Source organism: Capsicum annuum, unplaced genomic scaffold, assembly GCF_002878395.1.
Source record: "Capsicum annuum cultivar UCD-10X-F1 unplaced genomic scaffold, UCD10Xv1.1 ctg1183, whole genome shotgun sequence".
Taxonomy (NCBI): Eukaryota; Viridiplantae; Streptophyta; class Magnoliopsida; order Solanales; family Solanaceae; genus Capsicum; species Capsicum annuum.
The window spans coordinates 353,940-370,534 of NW_025816940.1; the positions used below are offsets into that span (position 1 = coordinate 353,940).

Here is a 16,595-nt window from a genome sequence, read left to right on the forward strand (position 1 = left end):
TCAACCACTACCCATCCACACACTTCTTAATTCACCCTCCCTAATTTGTTGAAGATCTAATATGATTATGTGACTTGTTTACACTCCTTAACATGTGTAGAAATCCACACCATATTTATTTATAATTTATTTAATTATTTTTAACTATATCCAAGTGATGGTCTATAATTGTGTACATAGATCACCATGGTCTATGCATAATAATGCTATCAGTCGATGGGATAATAAACGTGAAAGTCTACGATATACCAGACTGATAGATGGATGACATAGTGCATGATATACGACGGTCTATTAAGTGTCACCACCAGTCCAACATCATCTATTTAAATCCTTTTTAATTAAATTATTTTCTTCCACCAGCCGTAAAACATGTGATTATCCATTTAAATCATATTAAATTTAATTATTTTCTTCCACCAACCTAAAATACATGTTACTATTATTTATTTATTTATTTTTTAATTTAATAATTGTCTTTCATAATTTCCAAAACGTGTGATTAACTATTTAAATTATTTTTAATTTAATTATTTTCTTCCACCATCCACATAACATGTGATAATCTGTTTAAATCTTTTAAAATTAAATTATTTTTTGAAAATCTGCTATTATTTATTTTAATATACCCGATGATCCATCTATTCATGTAGTCTACGATTGACTAATATGTACAGTCGATGAAATACTTTGTATAAAATCTAAACATTAGATTTTACCCTTCAGGAAATTAGTCAAGCCACAATACTGTAACTTGAAAAAGCAGACATATTTGATTCGAGTTTTCAAATAAGGAATCAGAACAAAGATGACAAACAAACAATGTTAAAAGAAACTGAAACATAGTTGTATTAAAATTATTCATTGCATTACTTAATAAAATTTGCATCAAAAAGGGGAAAATGGAAAATGGAAGAAGCTTTCTTCTAACAAGATCCTACAAAGAAAGCTTCATCAGCAATGAACAAATCAAAAAACTTAAAAACAGATACTAAAATAAAATATTTAAACTAAATTATGGAGATGGTGGGGGGATGATGTAGTCAGGGCCTTCCATTTCGATCCTTTTCATAATTACCCTCAAGAAATGAGCAATTCGATGGAGCTCCCGCTCCAGGTAGATGCGGTCTTGACCCAGCCCGTAGAAAAGTCGGTCCAAATCATTCCTTATGAGGAGAAGGTCGTAGTGCCTTGGAGGAACACGTCTGATGGGGTGCAGAGGTATCCTTCTTGGAGGCATTTTTTTTATTTGGGTGAAGAAAAAGAAGAAGAGACGATTTCTAATATTTTTGGTTTAGGGAAAACAGAAAGGTTACGTAGAAAGAGGGCATGTACTTATAGACCTGTAGATTGCGTCCGTTCATATATCCACCCAATGGTAGGTCGACGTGTCTGACAAGAGAAAACGTTTCATATGCGTATACCGGCTATTTTTTCTCATGAAGAGACGTTTTATGCAGCTTTTTAATAAATGGGAACGGGAAACAAGGGAAATAATGATTCATTGCATCGATTGGAGAGATAATCCGGGAAAATGACCAACATAACATGTTAGATCAGCAATAATATAATCAATACAAAATATTTTATAGACCATATATTATATATATCGTAGACTATAGATAGTCTATCGTAGACAAAGCTTTAGGTCGATAATAACTGAACGTTAAAATCTACAAAAATGCACATTCATCCCCCAAAACAGTAGCTTTACAACTGAAGCTAAAAAAAAAGCCTATTTATGATTTGATGCCCATTCTACACATGGTTCTTTTGTGTCAGGATTTCTTGCATATTGAACACCTATTCCTCCTTTTTGACTTCAATGTCTCACCGACGTCCTTAGTGCGTTTGACTTTCTTCCTTCTGAGTTTGGGATCGTATGGGAGTGGAGAAATTTTGGTGTCTACCAATTCCTATGGAACAGTCCATTCAGCTTTCAGAGGGACCACGGTAATTTCTTCCGAGTATGCGAGGAGGTAACTTTTATCTTTATAAATTGGCGAAGAGTAGTCATTGATGGAGTTACCATAATCTTCGCCATCGTCGTACTTTGCTCGCAAAGCTGCCATTGCGTGTTCGCACGGTATTTTCACCAAGTCAAATTTCCAACAAGAACAGCTCCTATCCAAGATATTGACCTTGGCATTAACGCCGTTACCGAACATCGTATACTCATTGAGAACCCCATTTGGATTACCCACATACAAGGAATCACTCACACTCTTATTATCCCTTAGGATCCTTTCCGCAGAAGGCACAAATATGTTCTCTTTACCACCGACAAATGCATGCCGCTCCCTAAATTTTTCACCAATTTTTTTAGCAATTGAATTGAATATGTACGACACGGGGTACTCCTATTCATCCATCAAAATTGATTTGAGCGACTCGGTGATGTTTGTGGTCACACGTCGTACCTATTGCCCGAAAAGTGTGCTCTACTCCATTTTTCAAAACCAAGCACATTTTCAAGGACATGAGCTGCCTCGGGGTATTTACTCTTCAATTCCACAAAATTATCGCTAAACTCATCAAAGGAATAAGCCTTTGCCGCGGTGTAGAATAGATAAAGATGTTCTTCGCAGTGTTGATTTACGCAAAGATTTTTAGTGAGGTGCCTCATGCAAAGTCCGTGATATACACGACTGTATACATGGGAGAAGGCATTGGCGATGCTAATTTTCCTATCAGAGATGACGCATAGATCTGGTTCATCTTCTATGATAGACTTTAGCTTCTAGAAGAAGAAGGTCCAAGAAGCATCGTTCTCTTTATCGACGACACAAAAGGCAATAAATAATATATAATTTTTGGTGTCATGTGCAATGGCGCTCAGCAGAACGCCCCCATACTTGCCATACAAATGTGTACCATCAACGACAATTACCTTTCTCATGTGTGCATATCCTCGTATGCAAGCTCCGAATGCTAAGAAGTAATAAACAAACGATCCGTCCATCCGGTTTACCATGATAAAGTAAGGAGACCCAGGATTCAATAACTCCACCATGTGGGAAAAAATTGGCAAGCAAGCATATTTGTGCTCCGGTGTCCCGCGAATGATGTTCTTCAGAATTACACTTTCTTTTCAACACATCCAATAGCTTGTGTTGCAATGCAACTCCTTAAATACAATTCTTTGAATTTCTCTTATTGTTGGACCCTTATCATCCCAAAAATGATTTACGCATAATGAAGCAATCAATTCAGATGAGACTTTTTTGTTTTTGTGGGTGGCATTTTCAATATCGACATGTGTATCCCGACATACTTGTATATGCAAAATCTGTTCGAGGTGTCATACTTTTTTGCCCGCAATAGCTAGTCACAACCACGAGATAAGCATTGCGCCTTCATCAATTTCATGCAGCTCTTCTCCATATAATAATCAAAAGACTGCCTCGCCGTTGCTGCATCTAGTTTATCGGTGAATGTTTGACCACAACAGAAATTGGTTCCGTTGGTGAAGAAGTGTCCTGCTTGTGATTCCGTTTCACGGTCTTCTTCATCATCCTGCAAGTCCGATGAAAAGTCTTCCATATGTATAGAATAATCTTCCATATTAATTGTATCATCGACATCGTTCTCGTAATCATTCAAATCGTTATTGATCAAATCATCATCGACTATCGGGCTCCGCGGTAGGGGTGCTGGTGAATTTAGCGGTCCTTCAAAGGACATCTCAACCCTATTTATCCTCAAAATTGGCCTAAAGTCATCTGCATCAGAATCCATTATGTACGTCAGCACACATACATCGCTATTTATGATCGTAGGATTCACCTTTTCCCTCAAATGCATTATATAACTAATCACCACATCGCTCGGCGCGTAATTTAGATCCCCGCTCTGCATTATGCTTGCAACAAATTCATTGTATGAACTATTGCAGCGAACAGGAATGGGAATTGTCACCTTGGTAAATGATCTCCATTTCCAACATTTTGAAGTCTCCACCCATTCTCCCATGAAATCACCAGAAACCAGAATAAATTCTGCAATAGACATCCTAGAATTAAGCTTTGGTCGATGGTAGATTATGCTTATGATCTATGTCATGTTGTATGCACGGTCGATGACTGGCGAGGATAGATTGATGATTGCGCATATTTTCGTACAAATACTTGAAATTGTAAATATTGCTTGTAATCAATGATTGTTGGGTTTATGGAATAAAGAAATGAACTTGGAGTCGCCTTAGCTGCTGTAATGCACTTTCTAAAGTGGTTTTGAGTAATGTGAGTGATTTAAGGCTTTTTAACAATGGTGGAAAGTGTGTTTGAGAAGATAGGAAACAAATGGGGTTACAATGTATAAGCTTATGATGTTTGTAGACTAATTTACAGCTGATCACCGGAAAATAACGTCGGAAAAGTGGCCAAAATCGGAGCTTTTTGGTGGGAAAAATAACCACTTTCTATTTTTAGCTTTTGAAATTATTTTTTTAAATATTTTTGGAAACCTAGATATTATTTTTATATATATAGTGGTGGATAATGGAGTGGGTTGAAGTGTATTATTAGAAACTTGTGGGTGAATTTATTAAGTTGGAAGTATTGGGTTAAAGTGAATTATTATAAAGGTTGGGACTGAAATTGTTAAGTTGGAAAAGTTGGTGGTGAGGTGGAATTAAGTAGGTATTTGGAAAAGGATTTAAAACTTGTGGGTATTTGACAAAATAGTTTGGATAAAGAGTCTTTTTGCCATAAAGGCCCTATTAAGTGTGTTTATTTTTTAGGTTTGATTCTTAGTCATTGAAATTTCAATTACTAGGTGTGTTTATTTTATTTTACAGTCACTTTATGTGTTTAAATAGGTTAAGATGATTAAGAGTAAACTTTCTATGGAGAGAGCTCAGGATATTCAACTTATGCACATCCCAATTTTATGAGAACTGAAGTCAGGTTGCCTAGATTTTGATTTTGAGATCGCAAAGTGTCGAACCTTGATCAACCTAATAGGACCCTTAGACAGGGAGGCTGAAGAGTATGATTTTGTATCAGGGAAGTAGATTTATAATAAAATTCTATCTCCACGAAGAACCAATTCATTCAAAGAGATCTGTAAAAAGACATTTCATCATTACTCTTATCATTTCCCCCCTAACAATCATTGTCCTCGCCATTATTAACTACCTCGGTCATAACTACACTACCACAATCAATTGTCATCATTACTAACCATTATTTATATTCATCACCATGAACCACTATTATAACAAGGACTGCACCAATCATTATTAACAATCACCACCAGCAATCATCACTACATATATCATCAACCACCGCATCAATTATAGCTATTACCATTAGTAATCATTATCATCATCATCATTTCGACTAGCTACTACATACTCGCAACCATCACCACCACCAGCCAACACATAAATTCATTTTCAAATCACACACTAGTAGTTGGTTGCTAAAGGACCGTCAACGATAAATATAAATTCTTTACTAAGTAAAAAATCACCTCATTACTCTTTTATATAAGCCAACAGTCCTGGGACTATCACAACATTCAACTATTGTACAAAGAGCAATCAAAAATGTACCGCGAGCTATATAATTTTTTGTCCTTCTGGCCCAGTTTGATTGGCCACAAAATACTGGAAAGACTCATCTATCTCCATGTATGAGGAGGAAAAATTACTTTTGCTTCAAAAAGTCCGAGATTAATTTCTCTAGAACTCACAAATTTTAGTTTACTCTCTTTCTAGATCTAAATTGGTGAATTTTTATGCCTCACTCACAGATTTATGATTAAGATTAATGTTTTGGTTAATGAAAAAATCTTACCTTTCTTTGAGCAAGACTTTATTTGTAATTTTATTATTTTTCTATCATACAGGATAGCTGAGATAAAAGCTATGTTATTATGCGTGGAGCCTTTTAGAAAAGCCCTCTCTTTTTTTTTATTTTTGTCTCTTTTAAATGTATATCTGTTGGAAATTTAGATTCCAAATCTTTGATGATTTTTTAATTTTTTGATTTATCTATCGGTGGAATTCTTAACATTCATATTCTTAATTGAGTTTAAGATGCTTCTGAAATAATTAAAATTAAATTTCGAATCCGAATGCTGATAAAGAATTTCATTAATTTAATTTAAATCATGATTATAAGTTTCAAAACAGATCATGTGTATTCAGATTTTTGAGAGTTTTTGTAGCACGAACAAATTAAATTATTGTTACTGCCGAAGTCGAAAGATGAAGCAACAATCAAAGATTATTTTGGACTTTTCTTTCTTGGTCCAAATTAATGTAAAAGAAAGCTTACAACTAAACTTTGTAGTTATATTTTGTTCGCATCTTAAATTTCAATGATATATTAATCTCCACTATAGATGCATAGAAATAATTATTAGAATAATTCAACAATGATTATTCCAACTACACGAAAAAACAACATTCTAAGTAATTGTTTAGCTCTATATTTGATACATAGAGCTTATTGAAGAATCTCTGGCCATTTCTGTAGAGTTGTTTAGACTTGATTATTACTTTAATGTTCAACTAATATTGTAACCTATAGGATTATTGAGCCTTGAGAACCATCCAATGTATTTACATGATTTCAGCTTGTTTTTTTTGTTGGAAGAGAATTTTGATCCAAAAGTAAGCCCTAAGAATTGAACACGATCTGATGATTGGGATGCTATCAGGTAATGAGAAAATAATTCAGGTAAAATTTATATACACTGACAGTATAAAAAACTTACTCTATCAATATGTTACCAACACCGTCTTTCAAGTTGTTCATCTCATTTATTATAGCATGTTATATCTTAAGATATTGCCTTTAATTAGTAATTCTCTGTAGCGGCCTCTTTTTGTTCACCATTTGATTTCTCATCAAGCTATTATTAATGAAAATATACAATTCTTTTGAACATAGTAAGAATATGTTGACCGGTAAATATGCCTAATAGGATTTCGGTCTAAATTTTCTGGTGACACTTTGATTTTCAGCTCCTGCTCTGATAGTTATGTATGGCAGTCTAAATTCACCTGAATAATTATTAAAATGGACTACTAATGGTGGTGATCCTTGTGGAGAGTCCTGGACAGGCATTACTTGCTCAGACAACAGAGTTATTGAAATGTGAGTTCCTGTCTTCCTTATTGTTATAAGTAATTATTTTGATGTTTTTCTTATTTATCTTCTTCAGCATGTTGTTTCAATACTTGAAATTGTTGACTTGGTGTTGTTGAAATGTGGGTTCCTGTTTCCTTATTGTTATAAGTAATTATTTTGATGTTTTTTTATTTATCTTTTTCAGTGTGTTATTTCAATTTTTGAAATTGTTGAGTTTGTATTTTTTTATGCTTGCTTCCCTTCATCATTTTCCTTCAGCAAGTTATTAGGTCTTGGACTCTCCGGTTCGATGGGCTACTAATTAGCAAGTTTTACAGCTGTGACTAATTTGTAAGATGAAAACGGCCTTCAATAATACTCTTACAGATATCTCTTTGATTTATATCAAATTCTTACAAATATTTAAATTTGAGAATTTTTTTAGTGATATAAGCAATAACAATTTTCGAAACAAGATACCTTATCAGCTTCCTCCAAATGTGCAAAGATTGTATGCCTCATAGTTTGTATATTTTCATCATTTCAGATTCTATTTTTTCACTTATCTTTCTTAAACCTCGCCTTAAAATGCAGAAACCTTGCTACTAAATGGTACACTCCATATTTCGTTTCACAAATGACTTTCTCCAATACTGGTATGTAAAATCTTTGAATTTAACTGCAATTTGCTTTCCAGCAGCAAGCTTTTGATTATAAGGTTAAGTTTTCAATGACTCTGCAATATTTGTATCTGACTGTAGAAATGTCAGTCATAATCAAATGAAAGGACAAGTGGCTGTCTCATTCGACTCTTTTTCTTCTTTGACCACATTAAAAGGCCTATCTTCCTCTTGTGCCACTTCTTAACTATTTTGTATTACCAAGTTGTGGTTTTTACTAGGCGTTATCGGTAAAATATGTCATTCTTAGTTCATTAATATACACTTCTCTTCTTCCATCTTAGTTGTTGCTTTGGAAAAGTATCAGATTACAGTATCCTGATCCTTATTTCATTGAGTCAAACTAAAGCATGATCAAATAGTACAATAATGATATAAATGTTTTGCTACTTTAACTATAGAATAAAAAGAATAACCTTAATTAGGTAGGGGGTCTGACAAAATAAAAAAGATGATTTATATAGATAAATTGGAGGAATACCAAAAGATATCTTAAAGTTTTAAATTAAATATTTGAAAGTCATGAATATAAAAAGCATGAGAGTTATGGATATTAAAAGTAGTAAATGAATTGATAATTAGATATGAGACTAAAAAAATTATATGTAAGTTGAATAAATATTATTTTATTTATACTATTATTATGGTAGTCTAAGTTTAGTTCTTGAAGATTCTTCTATCAAAGAAAAAACGAGTTAATGGATTTACAAGAAATGTAGGATATGGTTGCATACAATAAATTCTTATGATCCGTTTCTTTTTTCAATTTCACTTTTTTTGATCTTACACATAGCGAGAGCCTTACTGTGCTGAACTGTTCTGCTTTAAAACATGGTGTAACAGGTAACCTATCTTATTTTTCTTTTAGATGAGACAATTACATGTAATTATCTTTTAAGTGTCTCATTAGTGGAATGTTAATGTTTTGTCATTTTTGTTCATTTCTTAAATCATTGTGGAATATTTTCCAACTACTTTAGATGTTGTTGTTTCTCATGTACTGAAATATTTTCTATAAATGTTGTATTATTAGTTGCTTGCCATTATAAAAATATTTCTCTTTTCAGTAGACACAGAGTTTAACCAAATTATATGACATTTGTTTGGAGCTTCAAAAGTATTCATGAACAATCTTCAAGCGAATCTAACAAGTTCTATGTGAACTTCACATAATATGTCTGTATATGACAATCTCCTGGCTATTCGATCTTTACGTTCAAGTTTAAATATTCAACCTTTCAGGTATTAAAACTTCACTAGGGTTATTAATGACACATTGTTGGGCTAAGCCAAAGAAAATATTTCATCAACACACCAGTATAGAGAAAGATCTTTAGGTCTTCTACTGAGTTATGAAGTGCTTAGCTACTGCAACTATTTGCAGACTCTAAAATTATCTAATTTTCATACTCCTTTGCTCATTTTGTTCTTCTATGTCTCCAAAAATCTTCGAGCAAATATGAAACTTTTGTTGCTTGAAATTAGCTAATAACATTATAATTTATAGTTCACGAGCTTATTTCATTAATAGTTGCGTCTCTTTTTAGCTGATGTACTAAGCCTTGTGCACGAAAATTATAGTTGATAGTATATCATTTGATTCCCCACTTATTTGTGGCACCTCCCTTAGTTTAAAGGCTGTTTTAAGAATATCATGTGTCCTCATAATTGTATAATTAGTATATTTAGTTGTTTACATTTTTACCTGTCTAATTATTTTAAAGCTTTATATTTATTTCATATCTATTTTTGACTTTGCTATATTAAATCGTCTTGAGTCATTGAAGTATAGGATACAATCTCTCTACCCTCCTTTAAGGTGAATATATGATTTGTGTACATTCTATCCCCCAGATTTCACTTTGTTGGATAACACTGAGTATGTTATTGTTGTTGCTATGTTTAGTTACTTTGATTTTGTATAATGCTTGAAGCTTCAAATACATGTGGAGACACATAATTGACACTTTCACATTGATTACTTGTGCAGTATTTGATGGATGAGAAAAAGAACAAAGTTGTCCTACTGAATGAGGCTGACTTTTCTATTTTCCTTTTCCAGCAATGCATCATTGTCGCATTTCTTGATAAGATTATGTTATCTTCTTATAAAATGTATGCACTTCTTTTAGTTCTATCTCACTTGACTGATTGATACAATATTTTTTTCAAGGTACCTTTATGCCTTCCTATGATAGAGTTTTTAAAATGCAGAAAAATGACTGCTAAGTGTGGGGCTTCACCTGCAACACTCCTCAATTGTTGAATTAGGATATTATCATTGATGAATTTGAAGATATGAACAGTTGCTATATTTTTGGGAGTATAATGTCTATTCAAGACAATGCCTGCAGATTGTTTAACTGGACAACATACATCTATTGTGCATATTGTTTTTACATATAAGAGTATGGTCTAAAGCTTATATTGCCATAGTTGCACCTTGTGCTTAATTATTTTAGATGCTCAACTTAGTCATTTGAGAATCGATGTTTGCTCTAGAGGTAGACAACTTTATGGATTAACTTGATGTTTTATCTATAGTTCTAATGATTCTTGTAAATATTCCCCTACATAATTGATGTATTATATTTTTTTTTTGCAGTGGATAGAATTAACTTTGCACTATTCTTATACACTTTTGTTGATGTAAAAGATATACTTAACTTTTTTCATAAGAAAAGTGCTCTTTGGCGTAAACTTAACTGTTTGTTCAACATAGTTTTGCATCAAGATAATTGCAATTGTTTATAATTATGTATCTTCATGCATATATCATTTAATCGATAAATATTGGGCCCGTGCTCAAGCACGGGCCATACCCTCTAGTAATTTAAAAAGGAAAAAGGACACAAATGTCAGCTCGCCCAAAATATTTTCACTGATATAGCCATTGATTTGGCAATTCCAATAGATAGCCATTTAGGCTTTTTTGTTGCTACTACCCCTTTTTTTTGGTCTTTACTTTATTTATTGTTTAATTTTTAATGTCAATTATTTTACATGTTACGTTCTCTTTCTTCCTATTTTTTTTTTGTTTGATTTTCACTATTTTTTTTAATGTTGTTAGTTTATTTTTTCTGAAAAAAGTCCACTTTGTCCACCCATTTATTTTTTTAGATGCGATCATGAAAATAAAAACATGAAATACAAGTCCACCCATAATTATTCTATCTCTTTTCATATGAGTTAACACTATAGTGACACTTTGATTTTTTTTTCTGCTAACTCTCGCTTTTTAATCGAAAAAATTAAGAAATGTTTGGACAGTAAAGGTACAGGGTTTGATAAATTTTGTATATGCTTGCAAAAATTTTCACAAAAAATTTAGGTGAAGTTAACAAATTTACGAATAACGAATTACTATATATGCTTGCACTGATTTTCTCTGTAAAAGGTGTATTTATATGGTATATATACTGTATCAATGTGATATAAAAGTGTATCAATACTGTATCAAAGCGTATTAATGTAGTATAAAAGTGTATTAATGTAGTATGAAAGAGTACCAATTGAGTATAGAGACTGCATGTGCTTGCATAAAATTTCTTTTCTCTTTTTTAAAAAGTTTATCAATTTGGTATAAAAGTGTATCAATTGAGTATAAAGGCTACATGTGTCCAATTGAGCCAAATGGCTAAAAAAAGAAATTAAATTTAACCGACATATTACATTTGTCCACCTTTTCAAATTATGTCCATTTTTTTTTTTGTAAAAATGATCACCCCATATCCTTTTCCCATTTAAAAAATGGATAATAGAATTTGTACATCAAGAATATTTTATTAAAGTTTAATCTAACTGCAAAGAATTCAATACAAAAAAAAAAAAAAAGTAAAATAAACTAGTTAAATGTAACATTTTCCAGGACCGGCATGATCCAAGAAATATTTTTAATCCTCAAACTATTGACTTTGTTTTGTTTCCCATCTGGTTTCCAGCAGCCAAATTATAAGTGATTAAATTTGGATTCACACATTGCAAGATTTATTTATGAATATGTTGCTTTTATGTAATATGATTTTTTTTATTTTCACAATCTCGAATCTAAAACCTCTTATGAAGGTGGAAGAATTAGGACCACTCCACTACAAGCGACGTAGGTCATATCATTGACTTCTGGTGCTTATCTCAATTGACGTGAAAATTAATTTTTACCTTACACAAACCAAATCTGACTTTTTAAAATTGATTGAATACTTTTTAAAAGAATAAAACTCTCAACTGCTCCAATAGGCATTACCGTTGGCTTCTTCCCTATTTATTCAACAAAACACAACACTAACATGAACTAGTACAACTTACAAATTAAACTAAACATTGGGGTGACCAAATCCATTGGGAACATATAAACAAGTTAATTAAGTGGAGATGGAAATTATGGCAACAAAATTTGGTTTATCATGTGCCAAATTATTGTTATTAGTGTGTTTGGTGTTTGGTTGTGTTGTTAAAGTTTCGGTAGGAAGAACATATACAGTTGGAGATAGTTTTGGTTGGCAAACTCCCAATGGTGTTGTTACTTTTTCCAACTGGGCTGACCAACATACCTTTGTTGTTGGGGATATTCTAGGTAAGTAAATATATAGTATATGAAGCTTTTATGGTTAGTATTGTTCAGATTTTGTTTAGGCATAACATATGAGTAAACACTTAAATTTGGCCTCATTTGTTAAGTAAGCATTTCTACTTTGAGAGTACACATCTAGACACCTTAATTGACAACTAAATATTCCAAACTCATCCCATTATATGTCTTGTAGATGTTTGATGTTGTTGTGACACATAAATTTGGGAGGTGTTTAGATAATCATTTTGTAGGTTGAAGTATTCACTGACACAATAGCGACGAATTAAGGTGTTTAGATGTGCATATTCAAAATTTAAGTATTCACTTGTTAGCTGAGGTCAAGTTAGTATATCTGTTCATGTTTATGCTTTTGTTTATACTAGAAGTCGAGGGCTCATGATATATGCTATTCTTTTATCTCAATTTATGTGATACAAATAGAATTTGGAAGTTATTAACTGTTGTAAGTTATAATACATTTTTTGTAATTTTCAAATAATACATGTTATTTTGCTTGTTTAAACTTTTGTGTCTTTGATAGTCAATTATATTTTTAAAATAATTTAAGTTTTTAATTATTGAGATTTATAATATCTTTTTTCTTTTTCAATTTAAGTGACACTGATATGATTTCGAGAATCAACCAAATATTTTATTTCTTTAAATAATTTTAGGTTGTTAATTATTATTATTTATAGTATGTTTCTACGTATTTTTTTTTAAAACATAACAGATTAATCTTTTTCTATTTAGATATTCTAAGTTGTTAACTATTGTAATTTATAATACTTTTTATGTAATTTTCAAATAATACATACTACTCTTCTTGTCCAAACTTCTTTGTGATTGATAGTCAATTATATTTTTAATTATTCCAATTTAAGTGGCACTGATAATTTCGAGAGTCAACCAAATGATTTATATTTTAAATTTTTTAAGTTATTAATTCTTGTGATCTATAGTATTATTACATATTTTTTTGAAATATATAACACTTTTTTTTTTTAGTTTAAGTTGTTAAATATTATAATTCAAATTAAGTGCATTGATATTGTTTCAACACAGTAAAATTACGAAGCAAGCAGCTGAACGGCCGGCAAGCAACACGACCCTAAGCTGCGCTCCCATTCACTCTTATATTATAGAGTAATATGCTAACAATATAAGGGTTTTCTTGCATTAATTTAACCAGTGATAGGATGTTATATTATTGTTTGTTTTAATTTATGTGGAATTGTTTGAATTTTGAGAGTTAAGTTTTTAAATTTTAATTGTAAATTTGAACATGAAATTTTTAATTTTTTTTTTGAAATAAAATTTACATAAAAAAGTAGTACGAGTCACAACATTTGACAATTTAAAATATTGTGGTGAAAGAAAAACTCGTTTGACTCTCAAAATTCAAACGGTGACACATAAATATATATTATAGTTCTAATCAAATGTTACCTATAATCACAGTAAATAATTGGTTTTGGAAAATTTTTTACACATTCGGTGCATAAATTCGATGATGCTGCATGTGATTAGGAGATCACAGATTTAATCCAGAAAAATAATTTCTTACAGTAAGTTACAAGTTCTTATAATAAATTTTTATGATCCTGTCCTTCTCTGGTTTAACTGTCCTTATTACATTCGGTGCATAAGACAAGTTCTCTTTTCCTTTGGAAGAAAGTTTATTTGGTTTTATTTATATATGCATAAAAAACTGTTGATTCATGTTTTATCCAATTGGTACTTTTATCAATAGTAGTAGCAGCTAATTAATTAGTAGTAGTATAATTATTGGGTGGACGAAGAATGTCTCGAAAGACAGAAAAAATTAGAACAGCCTAACGGTGATGACATGATGCACTTGGAAGAAAAATATTCTTTTCTAGAGTTCAATTATAATCCTTGCAAAGAAATTTTATATTATTAAGTTATTTTATTTGTAGTAGTAGGTAGCCTCCTTCTTCGTTTTTGGGTAAGATTTTACCTTCAAACTTTAAAATTGAATCCAAAATTACTAAATCTACCTCTAACCTTTAATAATAAATAGTTTGTCTTATTATTAAAATTACAAATTTTATTTTCTATCATTAGAATGTTCTTGATAAATATATTTTAAGTAACTTGATAGTAATTTTTCTTTACTCTTCAGTATATATAAGTAAATCTTCTTTTATATATATATATTCAAAGTTCCTATAAAGACACGGAGCTCATGAGGAAGTATTATCTAAGTTCATATGGGCAGACCATAGTTTTATTTTTTGATGAATGTAAAACTCTAATCTGCTCTAATACTCATGTCCAGATTCAATTGGAATGTGGACAATATAACATGAGAGCTTAAATAGAGGACTTGACTATAATACTATGTAAAAATATTCTTGGACACTAACTCAACCCAATAACTAGCTCATGAAAAAAAAAATTATCCAAATTTATATAAATGAATCACCATTTTATTCCCTAACTAATTTGAGATTTTAACCCATTTTAAAGTCTTCTTAATTCATGTTATAACCCAACTAGAGCATGGATAATATTATATGAGTACCTGAACAGGAAAGAACTTGACTCTCATACCATGTAAAAATATATAGCATGCGCCATTCAATCTCAAATGTTAGCTCATAAGGCCATAAAACTGTCCAAATTCATATAAATAAACTATCAATCCATTTCCCAATCAATGAGGCTATAACCAACCTAACACCCGCTTCACGCTCATGTCCAATTAGAGTGTGGACTATATAAAATGTGGAGGACTTGATTCTAGTACTATGTAAAGATGTTACATGTAGTACTTGAGCACAATTTATCTTCAAAAGTTAGTTCATAAGGAGATATTGCCCGAGTTCATAAGCTTGCCATAAATCAATTTTTCAATCATGTGAAACTCTGCTACCCTATTTTAACATTTCCTTCATGTTGAGACTCAATTGGAGCATGTAAATATAATATGAGGGTCCAAATACGGAAAGACCTAACTCTAATACCGTAAGCATAACTTAATTTTAAAAACTAGCTAATGAAAAAAATTATCCAAATTCATGTAGGCAGCCTACCAAAACATTTCCAAATAACAGTGAGAGTACCCATAACTCACTCTAACCGTTTCCAGGTGTCGTATGTCCTATGGAAGCAATAAAGAAAATCCACAAATTCTTCCAATATTCAAAAATATTCAACAAACAAATTAAAGTACTTAATCTAATAGGATGCTAGCTTAGTGCGTTACCATGTCTAAATATACTTGGAGCTAAACCTATAATTCTCTTGATTATGTGGCTACTTAATCAAAATTGATGGTGTGATCATTCCACTATCATGTCTAGTTGAAAATATTGCTGTATAGACAATCCAATTACTTTTAAAATTATTTTGTTGTAAAACTACTTTGTGATTTTTTTATGACTTTTTATGTCATTTTTAAATGCGTACAATTGTCAATTTGATACAGAGTTCAATTTCAATAGTGGAGTACACACGGCAACTAGAGTAAACAAAAATGCTTTTGATAGTTGCAATGCTGCTAATCCCATTGATGATAAAACAGATGGTCCAGCAAAATTCACCCTTGATGCTACTGGGGATTATTATTTCATTTGTACCATCCATTGCAACCAAGGCCAAAAATTAGCTATCAACGTCACTTCTACCGGTCAATCTCCGTCTGGCAGTCCTTCTCCTGGTTCATCTCCGGTAACACCTGGTAGCGAGTCGTCGTCTCCTCCGCCTCCACTGGGATCCGTGTCGACTAGGGTGGTGGCCACTGCTTCATTTGTTATCCTAGTGCCCAGTATTGTTATAAGTGTTCTTTTGTCTTAGTGTTGATTGAGTTTTTAGTTTGGTGATGGATTTTAAACATTTTAATATTGTTATATATGTTTCACATTGATTTTTTTTTAAAGTGCCATCACTTTGGAACGATGTTAATGGCAATGTTAATGAAAATTATATGCTTGAAACTCCTCACACTTGAACGACACTTTACTGCCTTGCGTTAGTGGTGGATTAATGGTTGGATGTTACAAATGCAATTCACAATGATGCATTTAGCTACTAACATTAGTGGCTGAAAAATGGTCTTTAGTTCCATTAAATTATTATAACCTCCAACAATTTATTTATCCACTAGCTATCTTTTTATGTCTAGTAACTTATGTAACTTCTAAGGCATTATTTTTTTCTCTTAATGTCCACTACTCCTTCATTTACTAAATGAAAGAAATATACACCTATATAAAGGATGTCTTCTTCATTAGTGAA

The 16,595-nt window shown here is 31.7% G+C and overlaps 1 protein-coding gene across 1 annotated transcript; it reads left to right on the forward strand.

Annotated features, from left to right (window-relative positions):
• Positions 1-11,980: 11,980 nt before the first annotated feature.
• On the forward strand, positions 11,981-16,314 carry LOC124890079 (umecyanin-like). Its single transcript, XM_047401951.1, has 2 exons — positions 11,981-12,335; positions 15,787-16,314. Exons 1-2 carry the CDS (start codon positions 12,134-12,136, stop codon positions 16,152-16,154), a joined length of 570 nt encoding a protein of 189 aa, XP_047257907.1. The 5' UTR covers positions 11,981-12,133; the 3' UTR covers positions 16,155-16,314.
• Positions 16,315-16,595: the final 281 nt, after the last annotated feature.

Coding starts and splice junctions, on each gene's coding strand:
- LOC124890079 (XM_047401951.1), top strand. CDS start 12,134: ATGGAAATTATGGCAACAAAATTTGGTTTATCATGTGCCAAATTATTG. Junction 12,336..15,786: donor TGTTGTTGGGGATATTCTAG/GTAAGTAAATAT, acceptor AATTTGATACAG/AGTTCAATTTCAATAGTGGA.